This window comes from Elephas maximus, chromosome 6 (genome assembly GCF_024166365.1).
Source record: "Elephas maximus indicus isolate mEleMax1 chromosome 6, mEleMax1 primary haplotype, whole genome shotgun sequence".
Taxonomy (NCBI): domain Eukaryota; kingdom Metazoa; phylum Chordata; class Mammalia; order Proboscidea; family Elephantidae; genus Elephas; species Elephas maximus.
In genome coordinates, this window is record NC_064824.1 from 136214031 (window position 1) to 136235241 (window position 21211).

At 46.2% G+C, this 21211-nt stretch overlaps 1 protein-coding gene across 1 annotated transcript in view; it reads left to right on the forward strand.

Annotated features, from left to right (window-relative positions):
- The window catches only part of TRPM8 (transient receptor potential cation channel subfamily M member 8), an 89946-nt gene that overhangs the window by 52731 nt on the left and 16004 nt on the right, over positions 1-21211 (forward strand). The window contains exons 19-21 of the mRNA XM_049889034.1: positions 64-235; positions 3024-3201; positions 18841-19031. Coding sequence (XP_049744991.1) covers positions 64-235; positions 3024-3201; positions 18841-19031 — 541 coding nt within the window. The remainder of the gene's footprint in view (positions 1-63; positions 236-3023; positions 3202-18840; positions 19032-21211) is intronic.

The following is a 21211-nucleotide window of genomic DNA, read 5'->3' on the forward strand; positions in this document are numbered from 1 at the left end:
CCGGGCTGAGTGGACGAGCCAAGCAGGGCACAGTCCTGACTCGTTCTGGTGTCTCCCCGACAGCTGATCGACGTGTTCTTTTTCCTGTTCCTCTTTGCCGTGTGGATGGTAGCCTTCGGCGTGGCCAGGCAGGGCATCCTGAGGCAGAATGAGCACCGCTGGAAGTGGATCTTCCGCTCGGTCATCTACGAGCCCTACCTGGCCATGTTCGGCCAGGTGCCCAGCGATGTGGATGGTAAGCGGGCTTGGCTCAGGCGGGAACCAAGCAGGGAGGAGGCAATGGCTTCCCGCACTGGCCCTGGGGCCCCCAGTCTGATCGTGTCTTTAGAAGCACACAGTGGAAACCAGGCCCAATACCATGGGCTGAACGCTAGACCCTCAATGCGTTTTCTTTGCTCCGGAGCAGGATCTTAACTGGGCCTTGCAGACTGGTCCCAGACTTTCAGCCTGCAGTTTTTAAACCTTTTAAAGGTAGTGCTTCTCATATTTCCAGTAGCAACACGGCAAGTTTGGAAACAAGGGCTGTAAATTGTTTCCTCCTATATAACAGGGTGGAGCCCTGGTGGCGCAGTGGTTAAGGGCTCAGCTGCATGCTGCACCAGTCATTTTACGTAGGTGAATACATTTAGTCCTTGGCTTAGTCTCCTGGTGCCACTGTAGCAGAGATACCACACGTGGGTGACTTTCAAGAACAGAAATTAATTTTCTCATGGTTCTGGAGGCTAAGAATCCAAATTAGGGTTTCTCTCCGATTCCTTCTGTGGGCCTTTCTTTTAGGTTCTGGTGTCTGCTGGTGATCCTTGGTGCTCCCTGGAGTCTGTCTCCCCCCTGTTTGTTCCTGCCTTTGTGTCTCCTCTGCTGTTTTCATAGTTCAGAAGTGGTTAGGTTTAGGACCCACCCTACACTGGTGTGACCTCATTAACATAACAAAGAAAACCCATTCCCAAAAGGGATTACATCCACAGGGATGGGGTTAGGATTTCAACATGTATTTTTGGGGGCCACAGTTCATTCCCTAAGAGTCCTCATGACAGGTCAGGAGTTAGTCCTATATGAAGACAGCACACAGTGATCTAAAGAGCTAGTTAGTGGCAGGCAGGGTTCAAATCCTGGTCAGCCTCTAATTTTCTACAAGCTCTGGGAAGCAGCTAGAACTTTCTGTCAGTTCTATTACAGGTAAAACCAGGATAGCTCTGTCTCCTCTGTAGGGAATCCCACTGATGGTCATGTCTGTCTCACACAGTCAGTTGAGGATCTAGCCCAGAGCTCCACTCAAGAACTAGACGTTTATACCCCAGTGTTCTCTGCCAAGATCTCTCAGGCTTTTATACCCTAGTCTTCTCCACTGAGATCTCTCACAGTCAACGCGTCCAAATGGAAGCTCTTGGCTTTCGCTCATAAACTCAGACTTCCTCCGAGGCTCCCTGTTTTAGAGTCTGTCGCCACTGATCTTAAGTTGTGTAAATCCAAAACCTCAATGTCCACCTTGATATTGACCTTGATACCTCCTGTTATTTCACCTCCCAGTTCCAATCCATCAGCTACTTTTGTGCATTTATCACCTAAATATATTTGAAACCCAATCACTGTTAATCACTCCCCACTGCCACTGCCCCAGGCCATCCTTATCACCCGCCTGCCTGACTGTTAGTTCACAATGTCCTCATGTCCCCTCTGGCTCCTTCTGTCTATGCTGCAGCCAGACAGGCCCTTGAATAAAGAGAAGCTGATTTGCCATTCCTCTGCTCAGAATAGTCTGATGGCTTCCTGTTGTTTTTAGAATAAAGACAAAAAAAAAAAAAAATATGAGCACGTCTGGCCATTACATGTCTATATTCTCATTCCCATAGGCATTTCCAAACCCCTCCAGCTCCAGGGCCTTTGCACATTCAGTCCCCTCTACTGGAAGCTGGGTGGGATGCCTCAGCTTTTGTCCACAGAACACCCTGTGCATGTCCTTCTTAACACTGCTTAGGGTCTGAAATTTTATACTTGTGTGGCTGAGTATCTGCCTACCCCAAGAGGCTGGATGCTGCCCAAGGCCAAGTACCATGCCTGCTGTCTTAGTTTCCTAGTACTGCTTTAACAAAAAAAAAAAACAGGAATACCACAAATAAAAAAACCCAAACCAGGTGCTGTGAGCTCATAGCAACCCTGTGGGACAGAGTAGAATGGCCCCACAGGGTTTCCAAGCCTGTAATGTCTATGAAGCAGACTACCATATCTTTCTCCCACAGAGTAGCTGGTGGGTTTGAACCACTGGCCTTTCAGTTAGCAGCTGAGTACTTAACCACTGCACCATCAGGGCTCCTTAATACCGCAAACAGCTTTAAAGAACAGAAATTTATTTTCTCAGTTTAGAAGTCTGAACTCCGGGCATGGGCTCCAGGGGAAGGCTCTCTCTCTGTTGGCCCTGGGGGAAGATCCTTGCTCTTTCAGCTTCTATAGCCCCCAGTTCCTCTGTTCCTTGGTGATCTTCACGTTCGTCTGTCTTCCCCATGTGTGCTCACTTCTGTGTCTAATCTGCTCTTTATTACTCAGGAGTGACATGGCCTCATTAACATGACAAAGAAAATCCTATTTCCAAACAGGATCCCATCCACAGGTATAGGGGTCAGGATTCCAGTGCATATTTTGGGGGCGGGGGACATGATGCAATCTATAACACCTGTATTGCTTTTTTATCCCCAGGTACAGTGAAGTCCCTGGCTCAGAGTAGCTGCCAAAAGCCAAAATCCTGTTACCATCTAGTTGATTCCGACTCATAGTGACCCTATAGGACAAAGTAGAACTGCTCCATGGATTTCCAAGGAGCCGCTGGTAGATTTGAACTGCCGACCTTTTGGTTGGCAGCTGTAGCTCTTAACCACTACACCACTCAGGCTCCAATAAATGCCTACTAAGTGGGTGCAGGGGGATTCTAAGGATGGTGTTAGAAGATCATTGTCTTCTAGAACTGGAGAATGCAGTGGCACTCACCCCTCCCTAGGGCCTCATGTTGCCTTTCGATCTCTCCACCCCAGGCACCACGTACGACTTTGCCCACTGCACCTTCACCGGGAACGAGTCCAAGCCGCTGTGCGTGGAGCTGGACGAACACAGCCTGCCCCGCTTCCCCGAGTGGATCACCATCCCCCTGGTGTGCATCTACATGCTCTCCACCAACATCCTGCTGGTCAACCTCCTGGTTGCCATGTTTGGGTACGTGCTTGGCCACTCACTCACCCCACCGCTGCTCCCCGAAGGGCCACCCTGTGTCGGGGTCTGTGCCAGGCGGGGCACATGGCATCAAAGGTCCTATCGTTGAGGGGCTTGTATCCGATTGGAATCAGTCTCCAGTGGTAGTCTTTAGGGGATTGGCAGTTTGGAGGGGATGGAGGCCTGCTGGGGACTATATTAAAAATACAGTGTGTCTCTATAAGCTGTGCCTACAAGCTGTGTCAATGACAAGCTTATAGGCAAACTTAGAGTAACAAACTGTAGTAAATTTGGACTCTGTATATTTAGCGCCTGTATGAGCTTCCCGGTGCTGTTTTAACAAGGTTACCACCAACTGGGAGGCTTAACACAGCAGAAACATATTGTGTCACAGTTGTGGAGGTTACAAGTCCTCAATTCAGGTGTCAGCAGGGCCATGCTCTCTATGAAGGACCTAGGAGAGGAGGATGCCTCCTGGTGGCTCCCTAGCTTCTGGGGGTTCCTGGCAACCCCTGGAGTTCCTGAACTGGCAGACGTGTCACTGCAGTCTCTCTTACTCTCTTCCCTGTGTGTCTCTCTGTCTGAGCCTCGTCTCCTCTTTTTTATAAGGACACCCTCATATAGGGCTAGGACCCACCCTGCTCCAGAATGACCTCATGGTAGCTTAACTGATTTCATCTGCACAGACCCCATTTCCAAACAAGGTCACGTTCACAGGTACCGGGATTAGGACTTCAGCATATCTTTTGGTGGGACACGGTTCAGCAACCTCCCCGTAGTGCTGTGATTTGGGCAGGAAGGTGAATGGCTGCCATTCTGCTCAGCTCCAAGGCCACTTACTTTTTATGGGACTCCCTGGCATGGTGTAGGCTTTAAAGCGATCGATTTTAGTTAGTTGCCGCTTTTATAATTCCAATTTAAATACAATTAAAAAGAGCAGAGTCAGGCGAGTGACTCTTCTTTTGGGCTCATGTCTAATGAGGTTGTGGGAGAATAAGAAGGTGATTTAAAGATAGTTTTTATGGGCTTCGGCGGTTCTCCTTCCTCATTGGGAACGTGATGTTTTTCATTTCCCTTCATCTTCCCTCTGAGAGTTTCCAGGTGTTCCTCATGGTAGTTTATACGGTAGTTTTGTATTGTCCCTTTAAGGTAGATAACTATTTTAAGCTCATGAATCCTGGCACAGACAGACAGAAATGCAATTTACAAACAAATATGCAAATTGAAGAAGTTGTTAAACCTTAGAGTGGAAGAGAATTGCTGTCTTAGTTACCCAGTGCTGCTGTAACAGAAATACCACAAGTGGGTGGCTTTAACAAACAGAAGTTTACTCTCTCATAGTTTAGTAGACTAGAAGTCCGAATGCAGGGTGTCAGCTCTAGGGAAAGGCCCTTGTCTCTTTTCAGCTTCTGTTCTTTGGTTCCTTGGCGATCTTTATGTGTCTTGGCATCTGGCTTCCCTCATCTCTGCTTGCTTACTTTCTTGCTCAATATGCTTTTACATCTCAAAAAAGGTTGACTTAAGACACACCATACATGAATACTGCCTCATTAACATAACAAAGAAAACCCATTCCCAAATGGGATTGTAACCACTCTAAAAACAAGCAAAAAAAAAAACCTGTTGCCATCCAGTTGATTCTGACTCAAAACCACTCTAGGGGTTAGGATTTACAACATGTATTTTTGGGAAACACAATTCCATAACAACTGCTTAGCCAAACTCACAAATCCAGGAACTATGAAAGATAAGGTAAACACAGTTGATTTCATAAATCAATTTTTAGCATGAACAATTCTTGAGATAACGTCAAAAGACAAATGATAGGCTGTGGAATATCTTTTCAGTGCATCTTTTGAGCAAAGACTTAGTTCTAATATAGAAGGAGCTCCTGCAGATTGACAAGAGAAATACAACCTGATTGACAAATTGGCAGAGGACATGGCCAATCTTCTGAGAGACAGGAAATGAAAACGACCAATAAATATATGAAAAGGTGCTCACAGATAGGAAACTTCAACTCTTACAAGAAAATGCTGCTTTTTAACCTGTCAGATGAACAAAAACTAAAAGGAGCCCTTGGTGTTGGCGGTGCTTTTGGGAATCAGACATTGCTACTCGGAATGGAAATTAGTACTAACTCTTTGGAAAATCATTTGAAAATAGATCTTAAAAGAAAAAATACACAAACCTTTGACCCAGATGTCACACTTCTGAGAAGCCCTGGTGACACAATAGTTAAAAACTCTGCTGCTAACCAAAATGTCGGCGGCTCAAACCCACCAGATACTCTGCGGGAGAAAGATGTGGCTTCTACAAAGATTACAGTGTTGGAAACCCTATGAGTCAGTTCTACTCTGTCCTACAGGGTCGTTATGAGTTGGAACCAACTCAACAGCAATGGGCTTTAATGGGTTATTGCAATTCTGGGAATCTGTCCTAAAGATATATGTACAAAGAAATTTATCAGATTATTGCTGATGCCTCTCCATAGGGTAGTGGCCAAATAAATTGTGTTATATCTGTACTGTGGAACATTATGCAGTTCTTAAAAGGAAGAAAGTTAGATCAATAGCTATTGACTTGGAAAGATGGTATTTTGTTAAATGTAAAAAGGACATTCCCCTACACGTCTGTCAGTTTGTCGTCCTGTGGGGGCTTGCATGTTGCTGTGATGCTGGAAGCTATGCCACCGGTGTCCAGATACCAGCAGGGTCAGCCATGGAGGACAGGTTTCAGCTGAGCTTCCAGATAAAGACAGACTTGGAAGAAGGACCCGGCAGTCTCCTTCTGAAAAGAATTAGCCAGTGAAACCTTATGAATAGCAGGGAAACATTGCCTGATATAGTGCCGGAAGATGAGCCCCCCAGATTGGAAGGCACTCAAAAGATGACTGGAGAAGAGCAGCCTCCTCAAAGTAGAGTCAACCTTAATGACATGTATGGAGTCGAGCTTTCAGGACCTTCATTTGCTCATGTGGCACAACTCAAAATGAGAAGAAAGAACTACAAACATCCATCAATAATTGGAATGTGGAATGCATGAAGTATGAATCTAGGAAATTAGGAAATCATCAAAAATGAAGTGGAACACATAAACATTGATATTCTAGGCATTGGTGAGCTGAAATAGACTGGTATTGTCCATTTTGAATCTGAAAACCATACGGTCTACTATGCTGGGAATGACATCTTGAAGAGGAATGGGGTTGCATTCATTGTCAAAAAGAACATTTCAAGGTCTATCCTGAAGTACAACACTGTCCGCGATAGAATAATATTCATACACGTACAAGGAAGACCAGTTAATACGACTATTATTCAAATTTATACACCAACCACTAAGACCAAAGATAAAGACCTTGAATATTTTTACCAGCTTCTGCAGTCTGAAATTTGATCGAACATGCAATCAGGATGCATTGATAATTACCGGTGATTGGAATGTAGAAGTTGGAAACAAAGAAGAAGGATCAGTAGTTGGAAAATATGGCCTTGGTGACAGAAATGATGCTGGAGATGGCATGATAGAACTTTACAAGACCAATGACTTCTTCATTGCAAATACCTTTGTTTTATCAGCATAAATGACGACTATACACATGGGCCTCACCAGATGGAATACACAGGAATTAAATTGACTGCATCTGTTGCAAGAGACAACGGAAAAGCTCAATATCATCAGTCAGAACAAGGCCAAGGGCCAATTATGGAACAGACCACCAGTTGCTCATATGCAAGTTCAAGCTGAAGTTGAAGAAAATTAGAACAAGTCCACGAGAGCCAAAGTATGACCTTGAGTATATCCCACCTGAATTTAGAGACCATCTCAAGAATAGATTTGATGCGTTGAACACTAATGACTGAAGACCAGATGAGTTGTGGAAAGACATCAGTGACATCGTATGTGAAGAAAGCAAGAGGTCATTGAAAAGACAGGAAAGAAAGAAAAGACCAAGATGGATGTCAGAAAAGACTGAAAATTGTTCTCGAATGCCAAGCAGCTAAAACAAAAGGAAGAAATGAAGTAAAAGAACTGAACATAAGATTTCAAAGGGCAGCTCGAGAAGACAAGTATTATAATGACATGCGCAAAGACCTCGAGACAGAAAACCAAAAAGGAAGAACATGCTTGGCGTTTCTCAAGCTGAAAGAACTGAAGAAAAAATTCAAGCCTTGAGTTGCAATAGTGAAAGATTCTATGGGAAATTACTAAACGACGCAGGAAGCATCAAAAGAAGATGGAAGGGATACACAGAGTCATTATACCAAACAGAATTGGTTGATGTTCAGCCGTTTCAAGAGGTAGCATATGATCAGGAACCAGTGGTACTGAAGGAAGAAGTCCAAGCTGCTCTGAAGGCATTGGAGAAAAACAAGGCTCCAGGAATTGGTGGAATTTCAATTGAGATGTTTCAACAAACAGTTGCAGCACTGGAAGTGCTCACTTGTCTATGCCAAGAAATATGGAAGATGGGTACCTGGCCAACTGACTGGAAGAGATTCCTATTTATGCCTTTTTCCAAGAAAGCTGATCCAGCCAAATGAGGAAATTATTGAACAAAATCATTAATGTCACATGCAAGCAAAATTTTGCTGAAGATCATTTAAATGCGGCTGCAGCAGCGTATCAACAGGGAAGGGCCAGAAATTCAGGCCAGATTCAGAGAGGACGTGGAACCACGAAAATCATTGCTGATATCAGATGGATCCTGGCTGAAAGCAGAGAATACCAGAAGGATGTTTACCTGTGTTTTATTGGCTATGCAAAGGCATTCAACTGTGTGGATCATAACAAATTATGGGTAACATTGGGAAGAATGGGAATTCCAGAACACTTAATTGTGCTCATGAGGAACCTTTACATAGTTCATGAGGCAGTTGTTTGGACAGAACAAGGGGACGCTGTGTGGCTTAATGTCAGAAAAAGTGTGCGTCAGGGTTGTATTGTTTCACCTTACCTATTCAATCTGTAAGCTGAGCAAATAATCCGAGAAGGTGGAGTATTTGAAGAAGAACGGGGCATCAGGATTGAAGGAAAACTCATTAATAGCCTGAGTTAGGCAGATGATACAACCTTGCTTGCCGAAAATGAAGAGGACTTGAAGCACTTACTGATGAAGATCAAAGACCACAGCCTTCGATATGGATTACACCTCAACATAAAGAAAACAAAAGTCCTCACAACTGGACCAATAAGCAACATCATGATAAATGGAGAAACGACTGAAGTTGCCAAGGATTTCATTTTACGTGGATCCACAACCAACACCCATGGTAGTAGCAGTCAAGAGAAATCAAAAGACACGTTGCATTTGGCAAATCTGCTGGGAAAGACCTCTTTAAAGTGTTGAGAAGTAAAGATGTCACCTTGGAGATGAAGGTGCACCTGACCCAAGCATAGTATTTTCAATCGCATCATATGAATGCGAAAGCTGGACAATGAATAAGGACGACTGAGAAAGAGCTGACCCCTTTGAATTGTGGTGTTGGTGAAGAGTATTGAATATACCGTGGACTGCCAAAGTAACAAACAAATCTGCCTCAGAAGGAGTACAACCAGAATGCTCCTTAGAAGCGATAAAGGCGAGACTGCATCTTATATACCTTGGACATGTTGTGAGGAGGGATCAGTCCCCGGAGAATGACATCATGCTTGGTAAAATAGAGGGTCAGCGGAAAAGAGGAAGACCCTCCACAAGGTGGATTGACACTGTGGCTGCAAAAATGGACTCAAGCCTAACAACGATTTTGAGCATGGTGCAGGAGCAGGCAGTGTTTCGTTCTGTGGTACATAGGGTGGCTATGAGCTGGAACTGACTGGATAGCACATAACAACAGCAACAACAACGAAAAGCGCATTGCAGACTAACGTCCGTGGTATAATCTTGTGCTGGTAAAAACAAAGAAGAATTAAAAAAAAAAGTACAAGTGTATCTTCGTATATAGATCTATCTTTTGTAAGAGCATAGAGGAAGACGTAAAAAAAATTCAGCTGCAGTCGTGTTGATTTCCTGCTCATGGCGCCATCACGTGTGTCAGGGTAGACCCATGCTCCGTAGGGTTTTCAGTGGCTGGTTTTTCAGCAGTTGATCACCAGGCCGTTCTTCCAAGGCGCCTCTGAATGAATTTGAACCGCCAGCCTTTCAGTTAATAGGTGAGTACTTAAACATTTGCGCTATCCAGGAACTCCAAAAAAAAATCAAGTGCCTGTATATGTACATATATAAATATATCTTGTGTATTATCATGGACGAAGACATGGAAAGATACATACCAGGTAGTTGGTGTTGATTACTTCAGAGAGGTGAGAAGGTTCAGGAGGTGTGGAGATGTCAGACTCCACAGAGGATTTCACTCACTACGATGATCACTTACGACTTTCGCTATTTAGAAAGGAAAGGCAATGGTCACATAGAGGCCTGGGGATTGGTTGAGGGGCACCTGCCTTGTCAGTTGGTTGACCAGCCCTTGGCCTCACTGTGAGCAGGGCTGGGTGGGGCAGCTCCTGTATCTCTCCATGTGCCCCTGAGAACCAGACACATCAGAGTGGCCATCTGGTCTACCCTCTACACTATGTTCAGAAGGATATTTCTAAAATGTCACCGTTCTGCTTAAAATTCTGGAAGGGTATCCAAGGTTCCCCATAGCTTTCAGGGTAAATTCCAGGCTGCTCTGCTTCCACACAAGGTCGTCTGTGTGAACACACTTCTGAGCTCCTCCCCCAATCTCTGTCCCAGGCAGGCATCCCATCTGTCCGCCCGTCCCGTCCCTAAACAGGAGCTCTTTCACAACTGATGGCTTTGCAAATGCGTGTGCCTCTGTCTGAATTGATTACCTGCTCCATCTCGACCTTCTCCCGTCTAATGCCTGCTCGTCCTTTAAAATGCAGCCCAGCTTCATCCTTTCCTAAAGGGTCCCTCACACTCACTCCCCATTTTGAGCAGAGACTCCCTGGGGCCCCAGGCACTCTCCTTTCACTTATTAACAGCTTCTTGCCTCCAAACAGTAAGCTCTGGAGGATGGAGATTGTGTCCACAGTCTCAGCACCTGGCCGGGGGTGGGTTTATTTGACCCATGAGAAGAGCTGGGTTCTTTCCTGTGTTCAGTTCATCATTCAGGTACAGGTTGCATGCTGAGCTGCCCTGTGTACTGTTCACTGAGAAGCACCAATGGCGGATAACAGACAAATGGTCCATCGCATAGACACATAATGTCTGTTCTGTGCCATGTGCCTGGGGTACGGAGACCAAGAGACCACTGGTGCCCTGGGGCCTTAAATAGGGAATGTACAGCCCTTTCACTGACCTCCCTCACCTGGTGGCCAGGAGGGACTCGGGGATCAAGGAGGAAGCCAGACAATATGTGATGTGTGGGAGGCCCAAGTCTGAGCTCCCAGAGAAGGGTGGCAGATAATGGGTGATTTTGTATTCACGTGAACGGAAGGCAGCAATGACCAAGTCCCAAACTTGAAGTAAGGGTGGGACGGATTGAGGGGGTTTGGAATCTGATTTACAGTGACAGTGTAACTGGGTCCAGTTGTCATCGAGTCCACCCCAACTCATGGAGACCCCATGTGTCAGAGAAGAACTGTGCTATGTAGGGTTTTCAATGGCTGATTTTCTGAAAGTCGATCAACAGGCATTTATTCCGAGGTACCTGTGGGTGGACTCATACCTCCAGCGTTTAAATTTGCAGCCCAGTGCCTTAAACCTTTGTACCGTCCAGGGTCTGAAGGGTCTCGTCTTTGTTAATACGCTTTCTGGGAACTAAAGAGCGGCTAGAGACTGCCCTCTTGTGATCTTTGGATTTAATTATCAAAACTTGCTTTCTGTTAGTTGTTCAGGGCATACTCCGAGCAGATGGCCCCAGACTGTGACCCCTGTCTGGCATCAGATCAAAATATTAGTTCGAAAGCTTAACCATATACAAGGGCAACCTTATTAACTGCAAAGTGAATGTACGCTTGGGGATTTTAAGGAATTACTGGCAGGCTGTCTAGGTGGCGTTCAATGGCAAATAGAAGTGGATGCAAACATCTGCAATGATTCTACTTGAACAGTATTGATCACAGGCGCTGTGTGGCATAGCAGAGGCAGGAGTGAACCTAAAGCCAGTCAGTGACTCCAGGGTTGCCTTAACAGTTACTGTTGTTAGGTGCCATCGAGTCTGTCCCAACGCATAGCGACCCTGTGTACAACAGAACAACACACCGCCGGGTCCTGTGCCACCCTCAGTCCTTGTTATGCCTGAGCCCGTGGTTGCAGCCACTGTGTCAGTCCATCTCGTTGAGGGTCTGTCCTAATGAGAGTGCTGAAATTCCTGGGTGGTGCAAGTGGATTAAGAAGCCCCGGTGGCGCGGTGGTTAAAGTGCGTGGCTGCTAACTGGAAGGTCAGTGGTTTGAACCTACTAGACGCTCCTTGGGAGAAAGATGTGACAGCCTGCTTCTGTAAAGATTTACAGCATTGGAAACCCTATGGGGCAGGTCTACTCTGTCCTGTAGGGTCTCTATGAGTTGGAATCGGCTTGATGGCAATGGGGTTTTTGTGCTTGTTTTTGCAAATGGTTAACACACTCGGCTGCTAATTGAAAGGTTGGAGGTTCAAGTCTGCCCAGAGGTGCTTCGGAAGGAAGGCCTCGTGACCTACTTCAGAAAGATCAGCCACTGAAAATCCCATGCATGGAGCACAGTTCTACTCTGACACACGTGGGGTTGCCATGAGAGTCAGAATCAACAGTTTGGGGCAGTGGTGGCTCAGTGGTAGAATTCTCACCTTCTATGCAGGAGACCTGGGTTCAATTCCTGGCCAGTGCTCCTCATCCATCTTTACTGCTGGGTGTGGTGTTCAAGCTGTCGGCACCACCCAGGGACTGTCTTGCGTTGTGTGATACAATTGAGGGACCGGTACTGATACGTTGTGATTAGCTCAAGTCCACAGGTTGTATTAGGGCTCACTCTGTGTGTTGTACAGACCTACGGGTTTGACAAATGCGTGATGTCATGTGTCCACCATTACAGTGTTCTGCAGAATAGTTTCACTGCCCTAAAAATGTCCCATGCTGCACCTGTTCCTCGCTCTCCCGGCTTCCCATGAACCCCTGGCAACCAGTGATCTTTTTGCTGTCTCTGGAGTTTTGCCTTTTCCAGAATGTCGTATCGCTGGAATCATACAATATGTAGCTGTTTCAGGTGACTTCTTTCACTTTGCGATACATATGGCTTTTTTGATGCTACAGAATGAGAAGGACTCAGGGTGTGTTGAGGCCATGTGGCACCCCTAGCAGACAGGCTAGGGCACAGGCAGGATGTCTTAGTCGTCTAGTGCTGCTGTAACAGAAATACCTCAAGTGGATGGCTTTGACAAAGAGAAGTTTATTCTCTCACGGTAAAGTAGGTTAAAAGTCCAAATTCAGGGAGTCAGCTCCAGGGGAAGGCTTTTTCCGTCTGTCTTCTCTGGAGAAAGGTCCTTGTCATCAGTCTTCTCTTGGTCTGGGAGCATCTCAGTGCAGGAACTTCAGGTCCAAAGGACACGCTCTGCCCCGGCGCTGCTTTCTTGGTGGAATGAGGTCCCCCATTCTCTGCTTTCTTCCCTTTCCTTTTCTCTCTTGTAAGATAAAAGGTGGTGCAGGCCACACCCCAGGGAAGCTCCCTTTACATTGGATCAGGGATGTGACCTGGTAAGGGTGTTACATCCCACCCTAGTCCTCTTTAACCACACGCAGAGATAATGATTTATAACACACAGGAAAATCACAAAATGCAGGACCACCACACAATACTGGGAACCATGGCCTAACCAAGTTGACACATGTTTTTGAGGGGACACAATTTGATCCATGACACCCCTCTTCCTCCTTCTTCTCATTTTTCCTAATCAGAAATGGATGTTGAATGTTGCCAGAAGGCTTCCTGGCAACTCTTGGACTGATATTTTTCCTTTTGGTCTAGTGTTATGATGAATTATAAAAAATGATGAATTATATAAATATTCTTAATACATTTAGTCATCCTTCTGTGGTCAGGGCATATTTTTCTTTTAACAGTCCTGCTGGATTTCATTTATGTACAAGGCTATGTGAATTCTAAAACCCTGTTGTCTCTTGGCAGCACTGTCAACCTCAGCAAATTTCTGAAGTTTTGCCTCCTGTGGGGGTCTCTGCTTCCTCCTCCTCTGCTGCCCAGCTGAGGGTACTCAGGTGGTTTAAGGGGACAGAGGTCAGCTGTCATAGGAGACCCCCGGCCTCTTGGGTAGTTACCAGGGACAGGACTCTCTAAGGGGCACAAGACACCACTGGAAATACAGAGACAAGGGGACAGTGGCAGAATTCCTCTTAGGGACGCTAGCTGGGACGTGGCTGGAAGACTTTAACAAGCCATCAGGCTGGGGGAGGGTGCAGCCCTGGAAACTGGTACGAGTGCCTGTTGCCGTCGAGTCAGCTCTGACTCATGGCGACCCCATGAGTGTCAGAGTAGAACTGTGCTCCACAGGGTTTTCAGTAGCTGATTTTTCAGAAGCAGATTGCCAGGCCTTTCTTCCAAGGCACCTCTGGGTGGACTTGAACCGCCAACTTTTGGTTAGCAGCTGAGCACATTAACCATTGGCAGCACCCAGAGCCTCCCTGGAAACCAGAGAAGGTCTATGAACTGCTCTGGACTCTTGTTTTGTGGAGGAGAACGTGTGAGTGCCGTCCCGGAGAACCCTTCTCTGCGGAGCTCAGTGTCTTCTCTACTGAAATGTTGGAAACAGTGTCTCAAGGATATAAAACATTATTAACAAAAATAGTTTGAAGCAGTTTTCAAGCAGTATCCGCCTCCCCTGGGATGTTCTGATGTCTCTGTGAGACCGTGTCTGGAACTGAATTGAGAGAAAAGACGCTTTGGAAGCTTCTGACACAGGGGGAAGGTGGACCTCAGGGTCTGAGTGGACCTCAGCCTGGCCATCTCAGAGGTGTATTATGTGTGTGAAGCGGCTTTGGGTCTGAGTGTCCAGTGATCAGCTCTCTGACCTGCACCCAGGGTTGTACCATTTACTCCATAAAAGGACGTTTTGGAAGCTTCTGTCTTAGGGGGAAGGTGGACCTCAGTGTCTGAGTGGACCTCAGCCTGGCCATCTCAGAAGTGTATTATGTGTGTGAAGCGGCTTTGGGTCTGAGTGTCCAGTGATCAGCTCTCTGACCTGCACCCAGGGTTGTACCATTTTCTCTATAAAAGGATGTTTTCCGGCTTTATCCACCTTTGACCCTGACGAACGAGCCAAAGTAGCTGAGATTCCAACAGGAGGATCCTTGCAGTGCACTGGGTTGTCCTGAGGAATAAATACAACGATGTGAAAAAAAACCCCAAAAAACAAACCCGTTGCACTTTAGTTGGTTCTGACTCGTGGCGACCCCAGTGGGTACAGAGTAGACGTGCTCCACAGGGTTTTCAAGGCTGTGAGGTTTCGGAAGCAGATAGCCAGGTCTTTCTTCTGCGGCACTGCTGAGTGGTTTCAAACCACCAACCTTACTTAGGTTAGTAGTCAAGTGCAGACCGCTTGTACCACCCAGGGACCTAACACCGACATGATGCAGGAGTTTTTAAATAGAGAACGATGCAAACGCAAAGCACTGTGTTATGGGCACTGGTTAAATACGTTCTAGATCGGGGTCAGCAATCTTTTCTTGTAAAGGCGGTTAGGGTCTTTGCTTTGGCCAGAAGCGCTGAAGCAGTGCCCAGCAACCCTGCACCTGTGCCTGTCTTTCGGCTTTGCAAAACCCAGCCTTAAATCTAGGGCAGAACAAAAATAGGTGGCGGGCTGGATTTGGTCGCCAAGCCTTAGCTCACTGACCTCTGTTCTGGGTAATCCAGAAGGTATGAAATGTTTTCCCTGACTCCAAGTAACCACTTAAGCCAAGAAGCTCATCTCTTCCTGCTTGAACCCTTCTTGCTGCAGTTGCTCCCCGAATGCTCTAAGGGTGGGGGAGGGCCGGTGGATGGGTGGCATGTGGCAGAGAGAAGGCCCCCCACTCCTCCAGGCACCCTGCATGCCCAAGAGGAGAGCAATTCCTCCCTTCAGTGGGATCTGTGAATTCTTTTTGGGTAAAACCTCAGAGAACAACATTTGATGTTTTCAAATGGATGCAATCGCTTTTTCATGTCTGAGTTTTGGGGGAGGGATGGCGGGCAGTATTATCCTTTTTTTTTTTTTTTTTCACTAGATACATCAGGTTTTAAGATGCTCCTAGGGACGGGATTTTGAATGGCTGTAGTTGTCCTGGTGCAAAGCAGTCAGCTGTGATTGCTGGCCAGTTCTGAGGCTGGACTTCCTTAAACTGGGGCATGGCCATCATCTGCCCCGATCGCAGCAGCAGAAGGGAGCAGATCTCTTTGCAGGCACCGGAACCAGCTGGGGACTAGCGAGGGCCAGAACACTGTGCTTGTTATTAGCCCGCAGGCGACCTGACCTACATTTGGGAGAAATGCCTTGCTAAGCGTTGGATTCAATTTGTTGCACTTGAATACTTCCTAGTCCTGCCTAGGGCTGTTGTGAGGATTAGTCAAGTAAGCATCCTATATACCTAGTATAGCACTTCTTGAAGGAGCCTGGTGGTGCAGTGGTTAAGTGCTAGGCTGCTCACCGAAAGGTTGGCAGTTTGAACCCACCCAGCACCTCCAAGGGAGAAGGAGCCACTGATCTGCTTTTGTGAAGATTACAGCCAAGAAAACCCTATGGGACAGTTCTGCTCCTTCACATGGCGTCGGCTAGAGTCCAGAATCAACTGAGGCCCCCTAACAACAATAGTTTAACAATAGTTTAATAGTCCCTGGGTGGTGCAATTAGTTAATGTGCCTAGCTGCTAACCGAAAGGTCAGAGATTCAAGTCCACCCAGCAATCTACTTCCCCAAAAATCAGCCATTGGAAACCCTTACAGAGCACGGGTCTACCCTGACACACAGGGGGTTGCCGCGAGTTGGATATGACTTGATGGCAACCGGTTTTACTGGTATAGCACTTACTGTAGACGATGCTGAGTAAACATTAAGTCTTTTCTCTTTAAAAACCACCCTGCATTCAAGAGGCACTTGCTGCAAAAGTCTGCTTCCACAGAGCCCAGGACCTGGGCAGGACCTCAAAAACAAACAAACAAAACAAACCCAAACTCATTGCCGTCGAGTCAATTCTGACTCATAGCGACCCTATAGGACAGAGTAGAACTGCCCCACAGAGTTTCCAAGGAGCATCTGGCGGATTTGAACTGCCAACCTCTTGGTCAGCAGCCGTAGCACTTAACCACTACGCCACCAGGGTTTCCAGGGCAGGACCTCGGAGGTGTTCGATTCATGGCTGAACTCCAAGAAAAGAAGAGCTGAGTTTGCGGTAAGCGTTGTCAGCGTAGGCTGGCGTTTGCTGGTGTACGTGATCTTTCCTTGGCTTGAGATGTTTAAGCCTTAGAATGCCAGGTGCCCAGCAAGGAGAAGAAGGTGTCACTGCGGACACATCCGGTTACTCTGCCTGGTCACCTCGCTCAGGTTTGGCCCCTGAGGTTTTTACCCTGAATTTGGACACCTGAGTGCTTTCCTGTTAAGGATTCGCTTGTTTATTTCAAATGGTTCATCGCAGCTTCTTTGGCTTGTGAAGGGATGATTTGATATTCAAAATAAAAGTATCTTGGGTGGATGAACTTCACAAATTTTAAAATGCTCTGTAGTAGCATTTTACCAAGTAGTTAAATCAAATCTTTTTGAAATAGAGGTAGCTGCCATTGCATCGGGTCTGACGTATGACGACCTTATGTCCAACAGAATGAAACATTGCCCGGTCCTGCTTCACTCTCGTGATAGCCAGCAAGTTCAAGTCCATTGTTGCATCTATTGTGCCAGTCCATCTCACCAAGGGTCTCCCTCACCCTCCCTGGCCCTCTACTTCACCAAACACGACGCCATCCTTCAGCCGTTGATCACTCCAGATGCTGTGTCCAAAGCAAGCTAGTTGGACAGTGCTCTGTTGTGATCCATGAGGTTTTCACTGGCTAATTTTTGCGAGTAGATAGCCAGGCATTTCTTTCTAGTCTGTGTTAGTCTTGAAATCTGTCTACCATGGATGACCCTGCTGGTGTTGGAAAGACCACTGGCGTAGCTTCCAGCATCATAGCAACGTGCGAGCCACCGCAGTTTGGCAAACTGACAGATGGGTGGTGAATTTGCAATAGAGCTCCCCTCAGCGATCTCACATTCCACTGTATGCGATGGTGTTGGACGGGGGTGAAGCAAGTAGACATTGGCTGGATTGCAGGCATCCGGATCCTGGCTTTATCATGTTCTGGCTGGGGAACTCAGGCAATTTGCTTGACCTAACTGTGCCTCAGTTTCTCGATCTGTTAATTGTAGCCGATAGTAGGATTTATATCATAGATTTGTTAAACCAAAACCACGGCCATCGAGTCGATTCCAACTCAGAGTGACCCCACAGGGTGTCCACAGCTGTAAATCTTCACGGAAGCAGTCTGCCACGGCTTTCTCCCGCTGAGCTGCTGGTGGTTTAGAACTGCCAACCTTCTGGTTAGCAGTCGAGTGCTTAACCACTGCACCACCAGGGCTCCTTGGAGAGTTGTTAGGTGGGTTAAATCAATTAATATTAGCGAAGTGTTTATAACAGTGTGCAGGGGGTAATATGTTTCAGCTATTTTATGTTTTATAGTTTCAGTTTAATTCATAACTGAAAAATCAGTGCAATAGTCAGTTTTGAGGTAAGACGAGAAATCAACTTTTTTTATAAAAGGAATTCATGCTCCTCGTGCAATGCTTGTAAAGCGCACAGAGAAGAGATGAAAGAACACCCATGACGTGACACCGGAGACAGCCACCGTTAATGATTTCATCTATTTCTCCCTGTGAAGTGTCATTCACAGAGTGAAATTATGGCCTCAGTATCAGCGTTAGCCTGATCGTTTTCACTTAACCTATATTTTAAGCATTTTCCCAAATGGTAAAAGTTATCTGTAAACACAATTTTTAATAACTGCATAAGGTAATAGTTCTGGTTCGCCATGCCACGGGATACGTTTTCTTAGTTTGGCACATTTGGGGATGGGGGTGGGAGTGGCTGTTATCTGTAGTGCTGTGGTCAACACGGGGTGTCTCTGGGCGAAGCAAGTGCTTAAGCGCTTAACTACCAGCCTCAAGTTTGGAGGTTCGAACCCACCCAGTGGCACCTCTGAGATAGGCCTGGCGATCTTCTTCCGAAAGGTCACAGCCTTGAAAATCCCATGGAGCAGATTACTAAGCACACATGGGGTTGCCAGGAGTTGGAATTGACTCGACACAACTAACAATAACAACAACAATCTGGACTTGAGCCATTACCGTAATCCATTACTATCACCCACCAAGTCTGTCTTAGTCTGGAAGCTCAGCTGAAACCTGTCCGCCACGGGTGCATAGCTTTCGGCATCGTAGCAACATACAAGTCACCACAAAAGGCCAAACCAACAGATAGCTGGTGGATTTGAACTAGAGCTTTTATTTTTTTTGAGCCATTGCAGTAATGGGTATCCATACATTACTGTAAAGGCTTGAGTTATTTCAATAATGTCAATATGACTGTATTTGACAATTAAATAATGATGCTCAGGCTTGGCCTTTTCTTTTCTCCTCCTGCCAGCTACACGGTGGGCACCGTTCAGGAGAACAACGACCAGGTCTGGAAGTTCCAGAGGTACTTCCTGGTGCAGGAGTACTGCAGCCGTCTGAACATCCCGTTCCCCTTTGTTGTCTTCGCTTACTTCTACATGGTGGTGAAGAAGTGTTTCAAGTGTTGCTGCAGGGAGAAGAAGGTGGAATCGTCTGCCTGCTGTGAGTGGCTTAGGTTTGTGCTTGGGATCAGAAGCGGTGGTGAATTTCCAGGGAGGATGCCTGGTCCACGTTTCAGCAGGAAGGAAGTGTCCACAGTTGTTGCTCGGCTCACATCTGTGTGTCTGGAAAGATTTTTTCTATTGCTTCTTTAAAGCCTACTCTCTGGGGGATGCAGCTCTCAGAGGAGGAGGTGAGGGTTGTAGCTGCAGGACTGAACATTTTCCAGCAGGCATGGCAGGGTGCACAGTACTTCAGGGGCCTACAAAGATAGTTTAATTTCTTTGAAAATCAAAGAAAAAAAAATAAATAAACTTTTAGGTTGAAAATCCAGGCACTGTAGAAATGGTTTTAAATAAGATAGAAACTACCTCTGACCTCAAACAGGCCTCATAATCTAGGGGAGAAGAAAGAAAATGAAAAAGCGTAACTGAGGAATGTGGGAAGCACCAATTTAGGGGATATCAGGGCACCATGATAGACACATAGAAACCAAAACCAAACTCGTTGCTGTCGAGTCAATTCCAACTCATAATGACCCTACAGGACAGAGTAGAACTGCCCCATAGGGTTTCCAAGGATTTGAACTGCTGACCTGTGGGTTAGCAGCCGAGTTCTTAACCACTATGCCGCCAGGGCTCCATAGAGGGCACTTAAACCAGACTAGAGTGGGTCCGGGAAGACTTCTTGGAGGAAGGGGAAAGTTGGAATTAGCCAGGCAAAGGGGCAGAGGCTGGGAGGGCCCCAGAGTGAGGAGTCATCAGAGGAGGACACCAAGAGAGATAAGAGAGAGGGGCCCCCAGGGTGGAGGGTTGCAGAGACTAAGGAAAGGCCTGCCATATGATGGGTACAGTCCTGGATCCCAAGGGAGGGAGAAATGTATTCAAAGGACATGGTAGTGCAGGAAATGGTGATGGAATTATGGGATATGCATCGCAGTATCTCTTTGCTGATTAAATGTGTTTCCTTTAGGATGGAAGTGAACAAAGAAACTCCCAGGGTCAGGTTTGGGGGTTCATCAGATCACCATTTTTATCCATTGCCATCAAGTCGGTTTTGGCTCATAGCGACCCTATAGGACGGAGTAGAACTGCTCCATAGGGTTTCCAAGGCTGTAATCTTTGCAGAAGCAGACTGCCACATCTTTCTTCCATGGAGCTGCTGGTGGGTTCGAACCACCGATCTTTTAGTTAGCAGCTGAGCCCTTAACCACTGTGCCACCAGGGTTCTCCATGTGAAACTGTACCTCTCAAAGCAAGCTGCTCATTCTCACGACTTGGGAAAGAGGAGTCATTTCAGGGTGTTGTGTGTGTGTGTGGTGGGGGGAGGGAGGAATCTTGAGATATGGCCCCCCCCCCGCCACTGGAGCACTTTGAGGAAAAAGAAAAGTCTCTGTGAAGTGGAAAAAATGAACACTGAGGGCAATTTGGAAAGGGGATAATTTAAGGGAGAATCCAGTGTAAATAATTAGAGGAACACGGTTAGAATGTCCTTTTCTCTGTAGATTTTTGCCACAATGAGTTAATTTTCTTCCTGCTTTGTTCATGCCTTGCTCATCCTATTCCATTGGTCATACCATTCACAGAAGTTGTGTCTCCCAATGGCTGCTGGGTGTATGTTGCACTCTGGATTTTTCTTCATGGCGTCTGATAGTCATTGACCACCATCATTGGATTCATGTTCCACCTTGGACTTACCGTTCTTGCCCCTGTAGGGAAACGCAAAATATTTAGATGATTCAGACAGTAAAAATATAAATTTTTCCTAACATAGACATGATAACTGGTGGCAATTAAGAAAAATTCAGCTTGCCAAGGTCCATCACGTTTTTGTGGGATTCTTTCAGCTACTTAGAAATGGAGGCAGGATATGATAGGACCTTAAATACTGGTCATAACATACTTTTGTTCTGTCTCTGGAACTGTGATCCACTGAAGACTGGCTTTCAGAATGTAAGTATACCAACAGCCCCCAACTCCTGACATAGTTTGAAGAACGGCTGTAGTCAACTCTTTTAACAGCATCATTTCCAGACATTAAATATCACTTTTTGGGATGTCATTAGCTATCACTAATGAAGAAAAGTGTTTTGACAATTTGGATAGATTGCTGTCTTTTCTTCCCATCCTTTTGCCTTGGAAAACAAAGTGAGTCATTTCTAACTAAAATAATGAGGAGTCTTT